Genomic DNA, 23,057 nt, shown 5'->3' on the forward strand with positions numbered 1-23,057 from the left:
AGAGATAGAGAGATAGACAGAGATAGAGAGATAGACAGAGATAAAGATAGACAGAGATAAAGATAGACAGAGATAAAGATAGACAGAGATAAAGATAGACAGAGATAGAGATAGACAGAGATAGAGAGATAGATAGACAGAGATAAAGATAGACAGAGATAAAGATAGACAGAGATAGAGAGACAGACAGGTACTTTCAGTGAAACTGGCACTGACCTCATTACAGGATGACCCGTATGAGTGTTTTGGGTCACACTGACAGTGCTGACAGCCGAGGCCGCTCGCCATGTTCCAGGTGTCCGGAGCGCAGCGATCACAGTGTTGACCAGTCACGTTTGGCCGGCAGTGACACTGACCGCTGCTGCGGTCGCAGTGACAGTTGGTGGGTGACAGACAACTGGAAGGATCACTCCCCAGCTGATTACAGACACATTCTGCAATCAAAAACAAGAGCTCCTTATTTATTCATGCTGCCTTAATAAAGAGTTTATGTAGATCATCATAAATGCTTAAATGGCCTCGCAACCCTTTACCTCTCTGAGCTACTGGAACCTTACGTTCCTTCTCGGGCCCTGAGATCATCCGATCAGCTGCTTTTGGCTGTTCCAAAAACAAGACTGAAGCTCAGAGGAGATCGGGCTTTTTCAGTCATGGGCCCCAAACTCTGGAACAACCTGCCCCCCAACATCAGGCAGGCCAGCTCCATTCCTCACTTCAAATCCCTGCTAAAAACACATCTGTTCTCGCACAGTATAAATTGATTTGGTGTCTTTTGTTCTGATCCTATGTTTTAAATGCTTTTTATTAATTCTTCAGTTATTATTATTAGTGTATTGTATTTTTTTCTCTCTTTAATTTTACTCCCTTTGATTGTTGTTGTTGTTGTTAAGCACTTTGATAATAGGTTCTGTTTTAAATGTGCTCTATAAATAAATAAAGTTGACTTGACTACATCATGTACAAAATTTTGATATGAATTTCTCTTTTTTTTCTCTCTCTCTCTTTACTCCGGTGAAGACAGACGTGTTTTCCCGGCGCTCCGTACCCCCCCCACCCCCGCGCTTCCCTGCTTGCACTCTTTCGTCCTGTGAACCCTTAAAGAGACTCTTTTTTTCTGCATACCTCCTAATTCGAAGGATCATCTGGTCTCTCAACAAAATTGATCAACTTCTCCTGACAGGAGTCAGGGTAAGGAGGACCCTCTTACCTCAACGGAAACAAATTGGATTCATGATGACAAATGGTTTCTTTGCTGTTTGGCTGGTGAATTCTGGATTGTCTATAAATTTGTGTGGATGTGTCGAAGCTCGGCAGCACTCAGAATAAATTATGTGCAGTTGTGTCAGAGAGCTGGAGCAGCTGTTATCAGGACTGTGGACTCTCTAGCAGCACACATGAAGGTGGGAATACTCTTGGAGAAGCTGTGAGCTCGACTTTAAGGAATCAGTTTGGCTGTTTGGAGTTTCCATCAGAGGAATATACCAGCGAGACTTTTAATGGCAGAAACAGCAATTCATGAGTTCTGCCTGACCCAAACTGTGGCCTTGATGCCGGACTTATCTCAACTCCTCCTGGAATGTTTTGAAAACAACAAAGATGCTTGGACTGTTTCCTCACCCCTCCCTTCCCCAAGGCCGTGGACATGTGACAGAACCTCAACTGAGCTGAAGATGAATGACACCTCTTATCTGGACAATGGCTGAGAGGGGGGGCTCTGGACTATGCTACGACTTTCCCTTAAAATTCAGTGTCTTCACCTCCTATATGTACATGTATAATGTCTGTTTATGTTGCTTTGCTGTGGTAGGTTTTTTTGATGCCTCAAATTGTACCCTGTCTAGGACACGGCGTGAGAGATCTTTTTTTCATACCGTCTCTCCTCATGTTTTCTTTCCTTTTCTCATCTAAACAAAAATATTATTCTGAATAAGAATAAAAGGGCCACGCTTTCATAGCAGCAGCTTCGTGCACTATGTCCATCTTTCGGACGACTGTACGTACACGTTCTCGTTGTATCTCAGTGCATTGATAACAAAGTTTATTCTGATTCTGATTTGATCACATTCATGGTGATTTATGAAGAATATACCATCAAAATCAGACATTGTTTTGCCATCATTAGTTATTCAAATATGTTTTAAGACAAACTAAAACTTTTAAGTGGCTGACTCATATTTCATAACTTGACTGATGTTTATTGTTTCTGCAGCTTCATTTAAAGCTTAGTGAAGCCATGTGAACACCTCCAGATTCTTTTGAAACAGATTTTTTTTCTCCATTCATTTAAAAAAAACGTTCAGCCCAAAAGATTTGAGCAAAAACACTGAAATACCCAGATCACATTACCAAGATGGGGAAAAGTCCACATTAACAACAGAAAAAGAACATTCTTAGCTTTGTTAAAATTCTCCTGAAACTTTGTTTTTACATTTCCCTCTCACCTATTAACTTTCCCAGCACACATTTAAAGGTTATCAGAGACAGGATCAGAAAAAGGAATGCTAGATGCAAAACCTTCCACAAAACTAGCTTCATTGTTGTTGTTTTAGAAACAAAATTATAGTGGGTATGTGAGAAGCCCAGTCAAGCATTAATAATATAAAGATGCCAACTTTCCATTACTGTTCCCACACCTGTCTCTACTGGTTTATATACCATATTTTCCGGCGTATAAGTCGCAGTATTTTGCCTACATTTGTCAGTCATGCGACTTATATGCTGAAGCGACTTATATACTTTTTTCATATTCATCAGGCAATTTTTTTGACTGATGGTCTAAATGTCTAAGAACTGCAACAGTGAGTCCTCCCGTGCACGCTCGCTTCACTCAGCTGGTGCATGCAGCTGGAGAGCTAGCGGCTCCGGCTGTGATGGATGGATGTCGCCGTGCCGCCCAGGTGAAATGAAGCTGTTTTGAACCATTAAATAAATGCATAATAACTGCAATGTATGCGTCAAAGCGACTTACATGTATATATGTTTTTTCCTCTTCATGATGCTTTTTTTGACTGATGCTACTTATACACTGGAAAATACGGTAGGTGTTAACCCTTGTACCATCTTTTGGGGGAAAATCAGCCACACATTAATTTTTGTCAGTTTTTACTTGTTAATTTACCTTGATGCAGTCAATGAACAAGTTTTTTTATCTAAAAAGGCCAAAAAAAAATAAAAAATCCTACCTTTTTTTATTTTGTCAGAATTTTATCAAATGCTCGCATATCCTCACAGTAACTTTACTTCACTCGTGTTCCTTGGGGGAGAAGTCGGCCACAGTGAAAAAAAAATAAATAAAAATAAATATATATATATATATATATATATATATATTAAAAAGAAATATTTTAACTCATATTTATCTAATCATAAAATAATGCATTCCTCTCAATAATGTTTTTTTCCAGTTACCTTTGTTACTAAACTTTCAACTTTTATAATAACCCACAAGATGTGCCCCGCTTTTATATTTGAGAGCCTCTGAAAAAACCTACCGGGATGCAGTTCATCTTACACCAGAAAAAATATGTCTTTACCAGCCAGAGTCACTGTGGAGTCCCGCTTCTCATCTCATCCAATAAAATCGATTTTGTTTGAATGTAAAGAGCAAAAACTCACTTGTAATGTGCACAAGTAAATATTTAGTAAGAAACTGTTTCACGTGCATGCAGGCTGCAGCAGCTGTTTATCTGAAGGCAGGAAGTCATTAGTGGGTGCATCGTGCACCTGCAACTCGCTCGTATTTCCATGTCGGTACTGGTGAAAAACATTTTAAAAACTAGTAATTGTACAATGGGCAGAGTAATAATAATAATAATAAATGATTACAAACAAAACTCCATGTTGGAAGACCAGGAGACAGAAGTAAGTTTGATTGAAAACAAGGCCTCATTTTCAGCTACCAATTCTGAAAGGTCCGGTGGTCTGGAGGGTCTTCACAAGACACCAGGCTGAAATATTTTTTAAAAAATAGTCCAAAAGTTTTTTTGGGCATACTAATGGGGGAAAATACACCCCCCCCCCCCCCCCCCCCCCAAAAATTGCGAAAAAAAAAATATTTTGTGAACTAGGAAAAAAAAACAGAAATGTGGAATGTTTTCGACTTAAGTCTGAGTTTTAAAAAAGTCACTTAAACATGATAATTTTCTTTCATGCTGAAATAGACTGACTAGATTTTAGTGGAAAAAAATATTGAAAAAGCATTTCTAATCAAAAAAGGTGATGTATTTTCCCCAAAGGTACATGAATGTTCATAAAGTTAACGATACAAGGGTTATCCAACCTCTGGTGTTGAATCAGTGATTAATGCCCATAATCTCCATGGTAACCCAGTAACTTATCAGTTTCAGTTGAGGGACAAAGACTCACTCCTGCAGTCCTGAACCAGGGCGTTGCCATAGTAACCCAGTTTGCAGTGCTGGCAGGCGGCGCCTTCGCTGTGGTACAGGCATCGCAGACACTCCCCGGTTCGGGCATCACAGGACTCTGGGTCCAACATATCGATGTTGTTGTTGCACTGGCACTGAAGACACTGTCCACCTGCCACAGCAGGGTTTCCATGGTAACCAGGTGAACACCTATCGCAGCGAGCACCTGAACAGGACACATAAAGTTTTGTTAAATCAGTGACTGAAATATGTTCATTAGACATCACCACTTTTGGAAGATAATTTTCATTACGGAGGCAGCTGTGGTTCAGTGGTTTGAGCAGCTGTCCTCCAACAAGAGATGTTTGATTCCTGGCAGTATGAAGTCACATGTTCAAGTCTTCCACTCTAAACCCTTCATTCCCTGCGATGTGCCCCATCATCGTATGAGTGCAGCCCCGATTAAGAATGATTGTTTCTGAGGCTAAAGCTTGGTGTCTGTCTGTTGCCAAATTATCTCACAGGACACATTTTAATGAAACTTTCTGAAATTAATTATTGAATGTGCATCTATAACTATTTATTTTTTACATCAAGCCAATTCAAGGTAAGTGCCATGGCCAGTAGTTGTGTTAGAAAACACAAAAATGACTAATATTCTGTTTATTTTACACGTTTTACCCAAGATTTGGTGTGGTAGTAGATGTGACTGATTCCTAACACATATTCTGAGCACTAAAAGATGCTTAACAGTTTGCCATTACTTGTTTGAAATCAACTATGTCTACCTGTTAACAAAATATTTCATGAACCACTAGACAGATTGTATTATGGCCATAATTCAGTCAATTATATAAAAAAAAAACTGAGCTAAATTTTTGAAGTAGCAATAGCTGAGAACGAATATTAAAATAATGTAAGTACAGTTACTCTGTAAGCATATTGTTTGAGCATAAAAATGTACTCGAGTAAAATTAAAAAATAAGTATTTAAAAACTTACTTTAAGTTACAGTTACTTGGTTACTTTTTAAATTGGCAGAGGTGGCAACTTTCAAGTTTGATGTTCACACAGGGACAAATACAGGTCCTTCTCAAAAAATTAGCATATTGTGATAAAGGTCATTATTTTCCATAATGTAATAATAAAAATGAAACTTTCATATATTTCAGATTCATTGCACACCAACTGAAATATTTCAGGTCTTTAATTGTTTTAATACTGATGATTATGGCATACAGCTCATGAAAACCCAAAATGCCTGTCCCAAAAAATTAGCATATCATGAAAAGTTTCTCTAAACAAGCTATTAACCTAACCATCTGAATCAACGACGTAACTCTAAACACCTGCAAAAGATTCCTGAGGCTTTTAAAAACTCCCAGCCTTGTTCATTACTCAAAACCGCAATCATGGGTAAGACTGCCGACCTGACTGCTGTCCAGAAGGCCATCATTGACACCCTCAAGCAAGAGGGTAAGACACAGAAAGAAATTGCTGAACGAATAGGCTGTTCCCAGAGTGCTGTATCAAGGCACCTCAGTGGGAAGTCTGTGGGAAGGGAAAAGTGTGGCAGAAAACGCTGCACAACGAGAAGAGGTGACCGGACCCTGAGGAGGATTGTGGAGAAGGGCCGATTCCAGACCTTGGGGGACCTGCGGAAGCAGTGGACTGAGTCTGGAGTAGAAACATCCAGAGCCACCGTGCACAGGCGTGTGCAGGAAATGGGCTACAGGTGCCGCATTCCCCAGGTCAAGCCACTTTTGAACCAGAAACAGCGGCAGAAGTGCCTGACCTGGGCTACAGAGAAGCAGCACTGGACTGTTGCTCAGTGGTCCAAAGTACTTTTTTCGGATGAAAGCAAACTTTGCATGTCATTCGGAAATCAAGGTGCCAGAGTCTGGAGGAAGACTGGGGAGAAAGAAATACCAAAATGCCAGAAGTCCAGTGTGAAGCACCCACAGTCAGTGATGGTCTGGGGTGCCATGTCAGCTGCTGGTGTTGGTCCACTGTGTTTTATCAAGCACAGGGTCAATGCAGCTAGCTATCAGGAGATTTTGGAGCACTTCATGCTTCCATCTGCTGAAAAGCTTTATGGAGATGAAGATTTCATTTTTCAGCACGACCTGGCACCTGCTCACAGTGCCAAAACCACTGGTAAATGGTTTACTGACCATGGTATTACTGTGCTCAATTGGCCTGCCAACTCTCCTGACCTGAACCCCATAGAGAACCTGTGGGATATTGTGAAGAGAAAGTTGAGAGACGTAAGACCCAACACTCTGGATGAGCTTAAGGCCTCTATCGAAGCATCCTGGGCCTCCATAACACCTCAGCAGTGCCACAGGCTGATTGCCTCCATGCCACGCAGCATTGAAGCAGTCATTCATGCAAAAGGATTCCCGACCAAGTATTGAGTGCATAACTGAACATGATTATTTGAAGGTTGGTGTTTTTTGTATTAAAAACACTTGTCTTTCATTGGTGGGATGAAATATGCTAATTTTTTGGGACAGGCATTTTGGGTTTTCATGAGCTGTATGCCATAATCATCAGTATTAAAACAATTAAAGACCTGAAATATTTCAGTTGGTGTGCAATGAATCTGAAATATATGAAAGTTTCATTTTTATCTTTACATTATGGAAAATAATGACCTTTATCACAATATGCTAATTTTTTGAGAAGGACCTGGATATATATTTTCAAATGACTTCTTAAATTAAATACAAATACCCAGTTTATTATCTGTCCATCCATTGTCTTTTACCTACTTCTCCTTTCTGCAGGTGGAGCTGGTTTCTGACTCCATCAGTCTCTGTGTGAGAGGCAGGGGACAGGACAGGTCTCCAGTCCATCACAGGGACACAGAGACAAACCATTCACTCTCTCACTCTCACCTAGGGTCAATTTAGTTACTAACTAATCTAACATGCATGTTTTTGGTCTTTGAGAGAAAAATGGGATACCTAGAGAAAACAGAAGTGCATGGGGTGAACTTGTAATAACTCCACATATCGTATTTTCCGCCGTACACGTCGCACCGCCCTATAAGTCACATCCGTCCAAAAATGTCTAATAAAGTGTAAAAATCTGATTTGACGGTTGCTCCAGGAGAGCTGGAAGAAGGTGGCAAGCTTTGGCAAGCCGATTGTGTCATTAATAGCCACTTTTACCTATTACATGACACAACAGCATGTCATACCACTCGAGCGCCATGTAGCGGCTGAAAATGGCAGTGTTCAATATTTTCAGTCAGAATGAATGAAAACGGTCATATCTCAGACAAAAACTGGTTTATGAATATGGGGAAAATCCATAAATACGTCACTTGGGCATGTAAGTCGCAAGGCATGCAAATTATGCAAAAAACTCTGATTTATAGGGCGAAAAATATGGTAGTAAAGCTGGGAGGTACACTACACTAATCACTGCCAGCCAGTTTGTTATGACATTTCTAAATTAGGCATGGCTACAAATTATATTTAGAACATTTGGAGACCATAAATAATAATTTCAGTGCAGTCTGCATACATTAACCTGTCAATTACCTAAGCATGTTTTACAGACTACTGAACAGCACAATGGCTCAGTGGTTAGAACTGTTGCCCCACAGTAAGAAGGTCCTGGGTTCAAGCCTGTGTTGGGGCTGGGGTCTTTCTGGGTGGAATCTGCATGTTCTCATTGTGTTTGTGTGGATTTTCTCCCACAGACCAAAGCAGTTGTTTGTTGGTAACTGTAACTTGTCTTTAGGTGAGAGTGTCTTGTTTGTCTCTGTGTATCCTTGTCATGGACTGGAGACCTGTCCAGAGTGTCCCCCACTTCTCACACAGTGACTGCTGGAGACAGACACCAGCTCCACATGAAGAAAGGAGAAACAAGTAAAAAAAAATGGACTGAGGGTGGAAAAACGTGAACTACCTGCCCTGCTCGAGGTTTTAATTTGTTCTTGTTCATCTCACTTCCAGCCGGATCACACCCCGACTGACTGGTGAGGAACAGATCCAGACACTGCGGGCTGACGCTGTGATTGGTTTTTTCACCACCTGATTTAATTTCACATATTTACGTTCACATTTTCTACTCTGAAACAGATAGGATTTTAAATGGAACTAAGTAAAATACTTCAAATTAAACATCCATCCAATATCCTCCTCTTGTTCCAAAGTCGGACCTTGGAGGCAGCAGTTTGAGCAGGGAGACCCAGACATCGCATTCCGTCTGTTCTTCCCTCACTCGTGAACAAAACCTCGAGACACTTGAACTCCTGCCTTGAGGCAGAACCTCACACTCGACCAGACGAGAGCAATGGTCTCTGCTCTCAAATAAAACATACTCATGTAAAAGTATAGATTGGTATGCTTCATACTGTTGTTCTTTACACATGGACTCACAGGCATTTCCTGTTAGAAATTAACCCTTTAGCTGCTTTCACCTTCAGCTTTGCATCAGCACTCTTGTTGGCAGTTGAAGGTTGTAGCTTTCAGCATGCAGAAAACAGACACCTTGACATTTGGTCTGGTTAAAGCTGACAGTCCCAACCAGAGATTTAATAAGCCCTCAGCAGATGTTTGTGTCTGATCGGAACAAAGAGGAAAGTTGGTGACTTATGTGTCTGTCAGCAGCTGATTGCATCTTTGCCATCTTATTTCCTGTTATAATAACAGGCCTCTGCACATTCCTGCACTTAGTGCTTCCATCAGCCCAAATAACAGTTTCTCCTCTTCAAATTGAAGTCCTTTTCATCTCTGAGGACGCCATCTGTCAGTATCACGGAAACTAAAACAACATGCACTGAAATGTCCTCAGCTGCGAGCTGATTTATGGAAGGAAAAAAACCTGTCATTACAAGTATAAAGTGGGTTTGAATTGGTGGCTCATATGAAGCAGGCAATCTGCTGAGGAGGTCATTAAGTCCTTTGACTCAGGTGTTTTGGAGCCGGAACATGTCTGAAACATTTGGGACAGCAGATGTTGAGAACCAGGACTGGGAAACCACCGTAGAGTGCCTGTAAGGCTTGTAGTTGCAACTCAAGCAGCTTTTGGAGGTAAATGATTAACATGTGAAGTTGCCATTTCATTCAACTGTGTAGTCTTGCAGAAAAATCACATGTGCAGTCGTGGGAAAAAGGAAAGTCCACCCCATTTCTGTTCTAGAGTTTTACTCATCTGGACATTATTAAAACAATTGTGTCTTTATAGGTTCTAAAACTATTCAAATCTAATCTCATATGGATAAAAACTCACAAGAGATGTCACCACGTAAAACTGCCTCTGATCCAGCATCTTGTAGAACCTCCCTCAGCATCAACAAATCTTCGACTGTGGTTTTCTGTAGGATTTTTATCAGTCTCTCTCATGGCTGTCCACCCGGACCCCCGTTTAACTGGAAGGTTCTTTCAGTTAAAAGGGATGGGAAACTGCGACGAAAGGAAGATTCAATACAATCTGCTGGCTTCCTTAGATAATCACAAAAAAGTTAAATCATGTCTTCTGGACCGATTCTTCTTGGAAGAAACATTTTTTCTTTTATCTGAAAGATTTCGTCAGTCTGAGGCCTGGTTCGGTGTGTAGGAAGTCAGCCATTAGGCCTATCACTTTTGATTGTTAAGCACTGATGATGGATTGTTTAGACTGATGGTCCCATTTGAATGTGTAAAGCCAGTTTCTGGGAACTCCACAGCAGACTGGCTTGAAACACGTCAATAAGGTGCTATTTATACGACAGATCTTGTTGGCAGGCCTTAGACTGATGAAGTCGTTTGGATGAAAGACAAAATGTTCTTATCTGTCCAGACGACATGATTTAACTTTTTGTGATTTATTTACCTGGATGATTGAACTAACAAACTTTTTTTTTCCTAATGTAACTTTTACTACTAGTAATAGGCATTTTGTAATGTATGTGAATATTTTAGTACAGTTCATTCATTCATCCTTTATTTATACAGGTTAGACTCATTGAGTCACTCAACAATAGAGACCTGTAAATAGTGCCCTGGAACAACTTCTGTTGTGACTTGGTGCTATAAAACAAACTGAATTCAATTCAATCTGGGAATCTTCTTCATTTTAAACCTGGAGAGTGCGAATTTCCAAGCGTCATGTGGCATTTGTTGCTTCATTATGCAAGCTAGGTCCACAAGCAGATTGATCTCAGTCCTATTTCTCCTGAGGGTCTTTGTTTGTCTGGCTCATAAGAGAATGTCAGTCTACTGTTCCTTGAGTTTATCTTTTAATCTTGTTTCCTTTTGTCCTTTGGGATTCTTGTGTCTTGGTCCTGCTCTGTGCATTCCCTTTACGGGTTTTCATTTTCACCCTCAGTCAGCCTCCTCAGTTTTTCCTTGGTCAGCCACTCTCACCTGTGCCCACTTCATAATCACCCAGGTGCCTCTGTTTTTCCAGTCACCTCTGCTCTGCCCTTTATATCCAGTCTCTGGTTCACTTCTTACCCTCCTGCCACTGTGATAGATAGAGAAATGTTTTTGTAATATGCTTTAATTTTGAGTAAAAATGTCTACCATATTTTTCAGCCTATAAGTCTCAGTTTTTTGCATAATTTACATGCCCTGTGATTTAAAGGCTGAAGCGACATATTTATGGATTTTCCCCCATATTTATAAACCATTTTTTGGCTGAGATATGACCATTTTCATTCATTCTGACTGAATTTTTTCAGTTCCAGTTCCCTTCGGTGAGATCCGTAAACATTCTTGAGGGATGTCGAGGAATGGCCAAGGACAATGCTTATGGGAATCCAAGAGTCCTGAAATGATGACACAATATTTATTCAGCTGGTTTTCTATGGTTCATCAGCTGGAAATTCTTTGATGGGAGGGGGGCAAGCGTCGGATTACATGTTCTCCAGGTGAATTCAGATAAGGTGTCCTTCAAGGCCAGCCAGGGGAGCCAAATTCAGATAAGCGCACAACTGTTTTGTGGACAGGCAGAACTGAATGACATCTACCTTGAGTCTGTGTTGGTCCACTCAGTTCCGAAATGTCCAAATTAAATGGCCACACCGATGGAATGTGCCTGAGTAAAATCCCTGAGATCTGATCTATTCTGCCAAAAGCATTTGAGTCTGGGTACTCGAGGCACGAACCAAGCCATCATAAAGGCAAGCAGCGTGATCCGGTCCCAGTTTACTGCCGACAACTTCCTTGATTGTAGATATACCAGCACCCAGCCAAATCCAAAAAGCAGGAACCAGTTATCATAAATCCAATTATAAATGCATCCTTAAAATCCACAAATGGCAGCAGCAGAGATAGACACATCATCAGGTCTTCCAAGTCAATGAGATATCCAGCTGCGTGCATGCCAACAGGGCAAATCGGCTTGCCTAAAGCCTGTCTTCGCTTCGAAAAAATGTTATCAATTGTGTTGATGGACCAAATGATCAAATCAAGTCCATAATTATGGTTTGGAAGATATGTAGAGAAGCTCAGAAAAAGTTTCACAGACCAGACAGAGCAGCAAAGCAAAGCGAAGAGGGAAAGGAGGGGAAAAGTGTCTGACCTCGGCGAGAGCAAGAGATGAAGTGAATAATTATTTTTAAGTGTTAATCTTGTTAAATTCTTGTTAAAGTCCTCCCGTGCACGCTCCCATGGTCGCCATTTGACAGCCCATTGATTTTTGGCACAACACTGGCCCACATTTCCGGGTTCGGCCCACATTTCCAGGTTGTCAGTGGTGACGCATAACAAACACGACGCGTCAGCGGTGACGCATAATAGATGCGACGTATATGGAAAAGTGACATATCTATGGATTTTTCCACTTTATTAGACAAATATGGACTGATGTGACTTATAGGTCGGAGCGACAAGTTCGCCGGAAAATACAATAATTCTCCACAGGCACAGGGCTCAACAGAGGAGTGCTAGCAGTTCAAGACCAGACTCAACTGGGCACCTACACCTCAAGGATAAGGGACACACTTTTGAGAAGCAAAACATTCATAATTTGGAAATAAATGACAAATGGTTTGAGGGGTGTGAAGGTAGACATCTACATCAAACAAGAAAAAAACTACTTTAAACAAAGGAGGAGATATCAGATCTCAGATTTTCTAAACCAACAATGGAACATTAGGTATCATAAATAATTATTATTTTCTTTATCCGATAAAGATCAGGCCAGTTTTATTATGTACTGACATATTAAGGAGGACCTCCAAATCTGAGGCCATGGTCCTCAGTCAGAAAAGGGTGGATTGCTCTTTTCAGGTCGAGGTTCAAGTGGAGGAGTTCAAGTAACTCGGGGTTTTGTTCACAGTGAGGAAAGAATGGAGTGTGAAGTTGACAAACGGATTGGTGCGGTGTCTGCAGTATTGAGGACTCTGTGCTGGTCCGTTGTGGTGAAGAGGGAGCTGAGCTGTAAGGCAAAGCTCTGTTTATTAGTCGGTCTACATTCCTACCCTCAACTATAGTAATGAGCTCTGGGTAGTGACTGAAAGAATGAGATCATGGATACAGGAGGTTGAAATGAGTTTCCTCTGCAGGGTAGCTGGACTCTCCCTTAGAGATAGGGTGAGAAGTTCAGTTACTGTATCAGGAGAGACTTGGAATAGAACTGCTGCTTCTCCACATCAAGAGGAGCCAGTTGAGTTGGGTTGGGCATCTGGTAAGGATGATCCCTGGGTGTCTCCCTAGGGAGGTGCATTGGGCATGTCTGACTAGGAGGAGACTCCGAGGAAGACCCAGGATACGCTGGAGAGACTATGCCTCTCGGTTGGCCGGGGAACAACTTGGGGTCCTCCCAGAAGAGCTGAAAGAGGTGGCTGTAGAGAGAGATGTATGGACCTCTCTGCTCAAGCTGCTGCCCCCGAGATTTCGGAACAAGCGGAAGATGATGGATGGATGGATGTTAAGGTGTCTAACATGGTTCTATTCAGTGATGTTTGTTCTTTTGTCTGACCTTCAGCATCAATAAAGTTTTACCTTTGTATCCTGCGTTGCAGACACAGACAACCTGTTCAGAGTCATCACTGTGGTAACAACTTCCTGCAAACTGCCGCAGACTCTCAGGGCCATCGGGACACAAACAGGGCCGACAGTGGTCACCTGATCCCAACACTGGGTCACCATAGTAACCCTTCAGACACCTGAAAATACGTGAATTGATAAGTGTTCTGCTAGGGACGGGATGAGAGACCAGGTTCTATTGGGTTACCTGTCACAGCTGTATCCAGTGGTGTGGTCCCTACAGGCAATGCAGTGCCCAGTGTCAGCCTCACAGGAGTCGGCATGTCCATTGCAAGAGCAGGGTCGGCAGGATGGAAAGCCCCAATGACCCGGCAGACAGCGATCACACTGTTGACCGTACGCTCCGGGGACACAAATGCACTGACCGGTTAGCTGATTGCAGAATGGACTCTGAGATCCCTCAGGGTGGCACGCACATGCTGAAAGATTGCCAACACAAAACACATTAAAGAACAACACATGAAAAAACAAAACTCTGCTGGAGGTTGTTTCCATCTCCAACCTGAGCAGTTTGTGTTTGTTTGGATTACAAACTGAAGAGTTTCTGACCTCTGCAGCCACTTGGTCCGAACTGAAACGTAGCTGGAGCACATCTGTCACAGTTCCTGCCAACCACGTTGGGTCGACACTGACACTGACCCCCGCTGGGATCACACACCGTGCTGAGGGAGCCCTGAGGGTCACACTGGCATTCTTGGAAAAGTCCAACACCGGAGACATTTTAGATCAACAAGCTGCAGCAATTTGCTAACTCCAAAAATGAAATTTAAACATTTACCAGGTCAGAGAAACTCACAGTTCAAACAAATCCAGTCATGTTGGGAACCACAAAGAAGTTCAATCATGTAATCTGGACAGTTACTTTTTGGAAGAAAAGTTTTGTCTTTCATCAGAAAGACTTCATCAGTCTGAGGCCTGCCAACAGGATCTGTCATATGAACAGCATGTGCAGAAACCTTTTTTCGAACCATTTTGGCCACGTTGTCTTCAGGCTGTTTCTGTGGGTTGCAAGTTGGCCATCTGGTTCAACGTTTGATTGTATTGCAGTGTTGATTGATTGTTTTAAAATGATGGTCTCCTTTTTGCATGTTTAAAGGTAGTTTATGGGAATTCAACAGAAGGCTGGTTTGAAACACGTCAAATAGATGCTATTTATAAGACAGACCTTGGTGGCAGGCCTCAGACCGATGAAGTCTTTCGGATTAAGCATTTCTTCCTAAATTAATCTGTCCAGATGACCTGATTCAACTTTTTTGTGATTTATGCACCTGGACAATTGAGCTTACAAACCTTTTTTGACATGTTAGGAAAATCCAACTGGTGTGTTGATGAACATAAATCAGAGAGCAAATGCTCAACAGTTCAAAGCTACAAAGAAAATCTGTAAAATTCCAAGAAAAAAATACAGGAGAAACTGGATTTTCTGCAAAGAAACAGTGTGAATGAGGGCTAAGCATGGCAATGTAAAACAATTTAGCTACACGTGATAAATGCTGCAAACGGCTAGCTAAAAGTAGCAGAGCACTATTTAAATGCTCTAAATAGTAAAAAGCTAGTTAAGTGTTTTGAAAGGATAAAGGTAAAAAATTTCACAGGAAGACAAAATTACAGCAAGTACATTGAAGCAGATTTGAAAAATAAAACATTTTTGTTGGAATTGGAAAGATGTGCAAGTAATAAAAAAGTACAGTTATAAAAGTTTAAATGTTGCAAAAGTCAAAGCGCACAAATTTCCATGTGAGCTGACCGTTTATACTGGTTAATCATTAAAACAGCACGTTTGTATCCAAAAGGCATATGGAAGAAACGTTAAAGAATAATAATAAAGAGAAATAGGATTACTATGACATGAATGGCGAGTCAGCTATCACACAATTATGATGGTCATGATGCATGTTAAGATGTTAAAGGGCACCAAACAAAACAGTCCGAAGAAAGAAAAAAATGTAAGAAAGAAGAGTTTTCAGAAAAAGAAAAAAAAACATTTAATTTGCCTGTTCAAACAAGAAGATGTTTACCTGTCCAGCCCTGATGGTTTATCAAACCTTGAGGGGAATTCTTGTTTAATAACCTGATCCCGTGGGGTCAAAGGTCAGAATTGAGGTGAAAAGTACCAACGTTCCTCAGATAGCATAGACCAGGGTTATTCAACCAATGGCCTGGGGGCCATATCAGGCCCACGGACGACCTCAGTTTGGCCCACCCGTGGGTTCATTCTAAATAAAACTTAATGGCAATAACTGCTAGATGTCCGGCCTCTGAGTTCTTAAACTGTGGCCCCCAGAGCAGCTAATAGCTCTGGCATTGACTATTCTTAATGAGATTAAATCTATTAGAGCCAACCTTCTGATCAATTAGATCAAAACTGTTGATCTTCGATGTTGTACATGTGTCAAACTCAAGTCCCGCAGGCCAAATCTGGCCCTTGTTAATATCTTTTCTGGCCTCCCAACATATATTAAATGTTAAATAATTTTCATCTTTTAGCATTTTGATTTAAAAAAACTGATAGGTTTTTCATTTAGTGCAGACTTCTCAAGACAGCTGGCTAACTTTGAAGTCCAAAAAGGTCTAAAGTTGGAATCTTTCGGTAATGTTTGATTTCTGATGTGGAAAGAACAACAGAGAACGTCAAATGAGGCCAATCAAACTCTTGTTGATGAACCTGCAACCAAGAAAAGATGTCTGGTACCAACTGAAACTGGCCCGTTGCTTGGAAGAAGGTTTTAATTTTTGACCCCTTTGTAACAAAGTTTGACAACCTTGAAAGGATCAAACAAGAACAACAACAAAACAGTAAAGTTTTGCTGCATCAGCTAAACGCTGAGCAGAGATTTGCAGTTCTACGATGGACTGGTGTACCTTTGGCTCCCTGGTGCAACAAGGCAGAAATGCTGAAGATGAAGTTCCTGCAGATGTCAGTCATTGGTGACTTGACAACGCTGCGGCTGTTCTCCAGACACCGATAGCGCTGAAAGGTTTCCCAAGCGTTGTTCCTGCTGGTCTCGCCTCCCGCTGAGGCCGTGAACATTTCCAGGTTCTTACAGTGAGGCATCAACACAATCTGCAGATCAAAAACAGTCAGGATATTAAAACGTCTGGGACTAAAGGCAGCTGCTCAAAGTATTTTGTTCTCTTCTTCTGTAGACAATGAAATATCTTGTTGATGCCATATGAAGGTCTGACAGTTATCAAGGATCCTTGAAAATGTCTTCATAAAAAGATTAGGCATCTGGGCAGGTACAAGAGCACAGCGGTCCCTTCAGGTGGACAGAGTCCAAAACAACATGAACTGTAAAACTTCTTTATTTTGTGTCTGTTGCATGCAGTAAATTATTAATGTGTCACTAGATAGGAATTCATGAAACTTTAGAAAGTTGCAGTTGATTAACTTTTGGAGGGTTCGCATTAGGAGAGGAACTAACGTAATTTAAGATGGCCTCCACAGTCACAGAAAAACAGAAAAAATATATGATTCTGTCATTGTTCCTTTATTTATACATGACCTCCAGCTTTAATATTAAAAATCTTTGTGTTAATTTTGATCAGGACATGTCTTTTATCCCCAATATTAAAAACGTTAGTAGAACTGCCTTCTTCCACCTGCATAATATCACTAAAATTAGAAACATCTTATCTAAAAATGATGCAGGAAAACTGGTTCACAGATTTGTCATGTCTAGACTGGACTATTGTAATGGTTTATTATCTGGGTGTCCAAATACTTCTTTAAACCATCTTCAGTTGATCCAAAATGCTGCTGCCAGAGTCTTAACTGGAGTTAGTAGGAGAGATCATATCTGTCCAGTTTTAGTTCTATTTCATCTAGGCTTCGCCCTTTAAGGCTGTTGCTGATGGGTTTTATCCTGTTATGCGAAGCCTTACACTGAAAAGTTTAGTCCATGCCCACCTGCTGTGTGGGCCCCAGCCGGTGCGTATAAGTTACGTTAAGAGCGGGTAATCGGCTCCCAATTTTCTTCAGCAAGCTAATAGCACTGACCTTCTACAAGATGTCCAACTCCAAAACCATCCGCTTGTTTCCATCCTGCAAGACCGGTTACTTGCTCAGTTTTGACCGGCACGACACCTGCAAAGGATGCCTGGGTCCCCGCCACGTCGCCCCCGCTTCCTCCTGCCGCCTCTGTGATGACCTTCCTCCGGAGGAAAGGCAGAGGAGAGCAGCCTTGTTTAAGGCTAACTTCGAGGACTGCCTGTCCGTGGCAGGAGACTGTTCGCTGTATGATGCGATCGACTTCTTAGACGCCGGCTCTCAGAGCGAATTGGATGGTTCCTCTGGGACAGGCGACATCAGCAGCAGCCCCGATGCTCGCTCCCTCCCGGAGAGCGTAGTGTTGGAACGAGGGGGGCCGAGCGGATGCTCGACCCCTCCGGGCTTTCTCCCCTCAACGGCCACATCGCTCCCTGCCGTCGGCGCCCTCCTATCGGAGTTGCCCGACATTATCCGGGAAGCTGCTGACATGAAGGGACTTTCCGTTCCCTCCCTCCCTCCCCCTGCCCAGATTGGATGATCTAGCGGGAAGGTTTAGCTCCACTCCGGCTCGCCGTCCTGATCCCATCTGGCCTCGGTTTCCAGCGGTGATGTCTTATTGGAACGAGGCCGCGGCCGGTCCTGGTAAACTGAGAGCACCCGTCTCCACTTTAGCTCCCATCACCAGAGTGGAGGGGTTCACTTAGCGGAACTTTCCTTTGGTACCCCCCCTTGAGCCAAGCCTTGCGGAAGCCTTCGGAGTGAAGCTGTCCAGGTTGGAGCAGCGTCCCGTCCCTCCTGGGAAACACGAGCAGACGGTGACCACGCTCTCCAATCGAGCTCATCAATGTGCGTTTCAGGCAGCCGCAGCTAACAACAACGTGGCACTGTTAGCATACAGCGTGTCCAAGAGGCTGGAGGCCGCAGATCTGCCTGAGGAGTCCAGGAGCTCCCTCTGCAAGGCATCTGACGCCATCCTCAACATGTGCGCCTCTTCTGCGGTCTGCCTATCCAGAATTGCAGCGTGGATGACGATGATTCAGCGATCCACCTGGCTCCGTAATTCCCCCTCTCTGCCGGAGAAGCTGCACAGAGACCTGATGGAGGGCCCCATCATGGCGGACGCGCTGTTCGGGAGCAGTTTCAAGGCCATGTTGGAGAACTACAAAAAGTCGGAGGAGATGTCGGAGACCGTGCGCCACCTCATCAAGCCGCGCTGCTCATCCCGCCCCCCGGCCCGCTGGAGAGATCGTTGTGAGCAGAGGCAGAAGCAACGACGTTCCACGGCCGCGGCAGCGTCATCTCCCTCAGCTCCACCACCAGCCCCGCCCGTCAGAGACCAGAACCTCTTCATCCCGGCAACCAGCAGTTCAGCGTTTCCCCAGAGATCGCCAGCAGGTGGCGCCCTGGGCCAACAAATCACAGAGCTCACGGGAGAAAAGGTTCAAAAAATGACGGTCTGCGGAGGGTGTGTGTAAAAGTGACACAAACGTTGAAATAAAACATGATTCATTGATCAAAGTGTCTGTTTTTAGCCAGTCTGTAAGCTAAGATGAACTCACAGCGGCTGCGCACACATCCTCCACACAAAACAAGCCGGTGTCCTTAAATAAAAGTTTTTCAAAATCACTCTTGCTCCAAAACAAGATAAGACGCTCACATGACACAACAGTGGTAAGCAAAATAAATTGTTTTCAGCCCGAGCTGCACAATCCTCACCCAAGCGGTGTCAAACGCGCACTTGCGCGACGCAAACAGCCTTCACCCAAACGGCGTTGCGTTGATGATGGTGCACACACAGCTCCCCGGCGTTCACCGGCTCACATTTGCATAAACGTGGGACCACAGGACGGGTCAGGTGTAGGCCCTCGCTCTCAGCGAGAGCGACACGCGCCGCACCGAAGCAAGCGCGTGCCTCCACGGCGCGGGCAGCCTTCACTCTCCATTCCTCAGTGCTCGGCCATTCACGTCAGCATAAGCGTGAGACAGCTGAGCAAACCCAGTGACGAATCTCGCCCCCAGCGAGAGCGGCGCGCGTCCCATAAAAGAAAATGCGTGCTCCTGCGGGGCTCGCAGCCTTCACTCAAACGGCACGGCGTACATGAAGTCGCGCTCACCGCTTCTCAGCGTTTGTCCGCTCATGTCAGCATAGATGTGAGATCGCAAAGCGAGCCCAGCACAGGACCCCGCTCGCGACACGCGCTTCACCTCAGTGGCGTCATCAGTTGTCACACGCTTCTCCTCAACACTCACGGTCCACCTAGACATGAAGGTGGACCAGCAGTCCAAACGCAGCACACAGGTGCGTTCAGAGCCCTTTTGAAGAGGCCTCGCCTTGTGTCACGCGGAACACATTCCCGCGACACATGACGGTGGTCGAGGCGGTGGACTGGATGACATCCGTACAAAACATGACGCATCACTTAAACGTGCATCCACTCCACGAACGTTACGCGGAGTGGCTAAAAACATGTTCGCCAGACAGATGGATGACCAGGTCTTTGAGCAGGGGTTACACGCTGCAATTTGCAACCCGACCCCCTCCGTTCAGACGAATTTTAGAGACAGTCCTGTCTTCACCAGACCAAATCTCATTCCTAAATGCAGAAGTCCAATAACTTCTGGTAAAAGAGGTGATCTCCAGAGTTCCCAACGGAGAGGAAAACACAGGGTTTTACTCACGTTACTTCCTGGTTCCCAAACGGACCGGAGGAACGAGACCCATTTTGGATCTGTCAGTTTTCAACAAGGCGATCATGGACAGACCGTTTCACATGTTGACAACCAGACAGCTGTTGGACAACATCCAGAGAAACGACTGGTTTGTTTCCATCGACCTGAAAGATGCCTACTTTCACATACCGATCATCCCAAAACACAGAAAATTTCTGGGCTTCTCCTTTCAAGGGATGAAGTGTCAGTACAACAGGCTGCCGTTCGGGTATTCCCTCGCGCATCGTACGTTCTCAAAGTGTGTCGAGACGGCCCTACAACCGTTACACAGAGCAGGGATGAGAGTTTTGTTTTACCTGGATGACCTGCTGCTGTCACGCTCAAGACAGGAAGCAGTGGGACAGGTCCAGGCGCTGACATCACACCTGTTAAATCTGGGCTTCGCCATAAATTGGAAGAAAAGCTCGATTCTCCTGGCCCAGACGATTGTTTATCTGGGAGTGGAGCTAAACTCGACCACCATACGGGCTCGTTTATCACAAACGAGAATCGACACTCTAAAAGACCAGCTCCGCCATGTAAGACCTGGCAGAGTGGTAACAGCTGTTTCCGTCATGAAGCTGTTAGAAACTATGTCGTCAGCTCACAATGTGGTCCCGCTGGGTTTATTATACATGAGACGCCTCCAGAGGTGGTTTGCACGTTTGCGTGTGGATCCAGTAAAACAAAAGAGACGGATGATCACTGTTCCTCCCTCCATGAGAGCAGACCTCCGACACTAGGAAAGCACCCTGGTTCTGTTGGAGGAAGTCCCCGTCAGCAGACCCACGTCACACATGTCAGTCTTCACAGACGCGACGCTGTCAGGTTGGGGGGGGACATGCCTATCTCAAGCTGTAGGGGCACTGTGGCCCCATCACACATCAGCCCACATAAATGTTTTGGAGTGTCGCACGGTTTTGAACGTGATTCAACACTTTGCTCCTGTGATGCAGAATCAACATGTTTTGATTCACACAGACAACAAGGTGACTGCTGCGTACATAAACCGGCAGGGGGGTGTGCGCTCAGCCCAGATGTTACACATTACAAGAAAACTACTGTGTTGGGCACACCAAAATCTGCTCTCCATCAGAGCAGTGTACATCCCTGGTGTTCTGAACAAAGGGGCAGATGTGATGTCCAGGGACGGTCCATGTCACGGGGACTGGACTCTCCATCCAGATCTGATGGCTCAGACATGGCAGAAATTTAGCAAAGCAGCTGTGGACCTGTTTGCGACACGAGAAAACGCTCAGTGTCAACTATGGTTTTCTCTGAGCCCGCGAGACGAACCACCGCTGGGGGTGGACGCGTTTGCTCACAGCCCATGGCCCAAAACGCTCTTTACGCGTTTCCCCCACCCCCTCTGATTTTACGGTTCCTGAACGAGTTCAGGAGGAGGGACTGACAGCTCTCCTGGTGGCTCCCGAGCACGTGAACGTACCATGGTTCCCAGTCTTACAACGCCTGCTATCGGGGCACCCGTGGAAACTGCCGTGGAGGGAGGATGCTCTCCTCCAGGCGGGAGGAGCGATCAGGAGTTACCCAGAAATACAAACCAGATTTCAAAAAAGTTGGGACACTAAACAAATTGTGAATAAAAACTGAATGCAACGATGTGTAGATGGCAAATGTCAATATTTTATTTGTAATATAACAGATGACAGATCAAAAGTTTAATCTGAGTAAATGTAACATTTTAAAGGAAAAATATGTTGATTCAAAATTTCACAGTCTCAACAAATCCCAAAAAAGTTGGGACAAGTAGCAAAAAGTGGCTGGAAAAAGGAAAATGAGCATATAACGAACAGCTGGAAGACCAATTAACACTAATTAGGTCAATTGACAACATGATTGGGTATTAAAAGAGCTTCACAGAGTGTGAGAATGAATATAGGAGTAGCCCTTTAAGCGTCGGGCCTCACTGGCTCCTAAATGGCTGAAGAAAAAGCTATTTGGGAGCCGATTACCCGCTCTTAACATAACTTATACGGACCGGATGGGGCCCACACAGCAGGTGGGCGTGGACTAAACTTTTCAGTGTAATGCTTCGCATAACGGGATAAAACCCATCAGCAACAGCCTTAAAGGGCTACGCCTATATTCATAGAATCTGGGGTTACAGTACATAACCAATGTCTCTCTCCATTGGCTCCCTGTCAAATCCAGAATAGAATTCAAAATCTTCCTTCTCACCTACAAAGCTCTCAACAACCTAGCTCCATCTTATATTACAGATCTTATTGTTCCATATTTGCCTAACAGAGCACTACGCTCTCAGGCTGCAGGTTTACTTGTGGTTCCTAGAGTTTACAAAAACAGAATGAGGAAGATCTTTCAGTTATCAGGCTCCTCTCTTGTGGAACCAACTTCCAATTTCTGTCCGTGAGGCTGACACATTGTCTACTTTTAAGATTAGGCTTACTGTAATTTTCGCTGTACAAGTTGCAGTTTTTTGCATAAATTAGCATGCCTGCAACTTATACAGAGAAGCCAACATTTTTCAGCCAGGTCATCTGGACAGTTTCTTTTTTTGTGCTGAAACGCTTCGCCTTCGATCTGGAAGGCTTCATCAGTCAAGGAAACACACAACAAAACTGATTCTTCCCCCAACAGCTTACTGTACTCCAAAGTGGAACAAACCAGTTCTACTTGTGATAAGATGGTCTCTTTGGTACGCCCCTCCTCCATTGCCGGCCCTCTTTCTTGTTGACAGTCTTGTCAAACTGGTTGAAAACAACAAAGTCCATGCTCAATAATCCAGGTATAAAATCCAACATTTTTCAGTCAGGTCATCTGGACAGTTTTTTTTTTGTGCTGAAACGTTGCGCCTTCGATCCGGAAGGCTTCATCGGTCAAGGAAATGGACAGCAAAACTGATTCTTCCTCCAACAGCTTACTCCAAAGTGGAACAAACCAGTTCTGCTTGTGATAAGATGGTCTCATTGGTACGTCCCTCCTCCATTGCCGGCCCTCTTCCTTGTTGACAGTCTTGTCAAAC

At 43.7% G+C, this 23,057-nt stretch overlaps 1 protein-coding gene across 1 annotated transcript in view; it reads right to left on the reverse strand.

The window, feature by feature from the left end:
- LOC119428567 (laminin subunit beta-1) overlaps positions 1–23,057 on the reverse strand; it is a 200,423-nt gene that overhangs the window by 93,017 nt on the left and 84,349 nt on the right. The window contains exons 15-20 of the mRNA XM_037696250.1: positions 16,216–16,417; positions 13,903–14,046; positions 13,541–13,772; positions 13,309–13,472; positions 4,366–4,590; positions 195–434 (exon numbers count right to left, since the gene is read on the reverse strand). Of these exons, the coding sequence (XP_037552178.1) occupies positions 195–434; positions 4,366–4,590; positions 13,309–13,472; positions 13,541–13,772; positions 13,903–14,046; positions 16,216–16,417 (1,207 nt within the window). The remainder of the gene's footprint in view (positions 1–194; positions 435–4,365; positions 4,591–13,308; positions 13,473–13,540; positions 13,773–13,902; positions 14,047–16,215; positions 16,418–23,057) is intronic.

This window comes from Nematolebias whitei, chromosome 22 (genome assembly GCF_014905685.2).
Source record: "Nematolebias whitei isolate Nwh7 chromosome 22, NemWhi1, whole genome shotgun sequence".
NCBI lineage: Eukaryota > Metazoa > Chordata > Actinopteri > Cyprinodontiformes > Rivulidae > Nematolebias > Nematolebias whitei.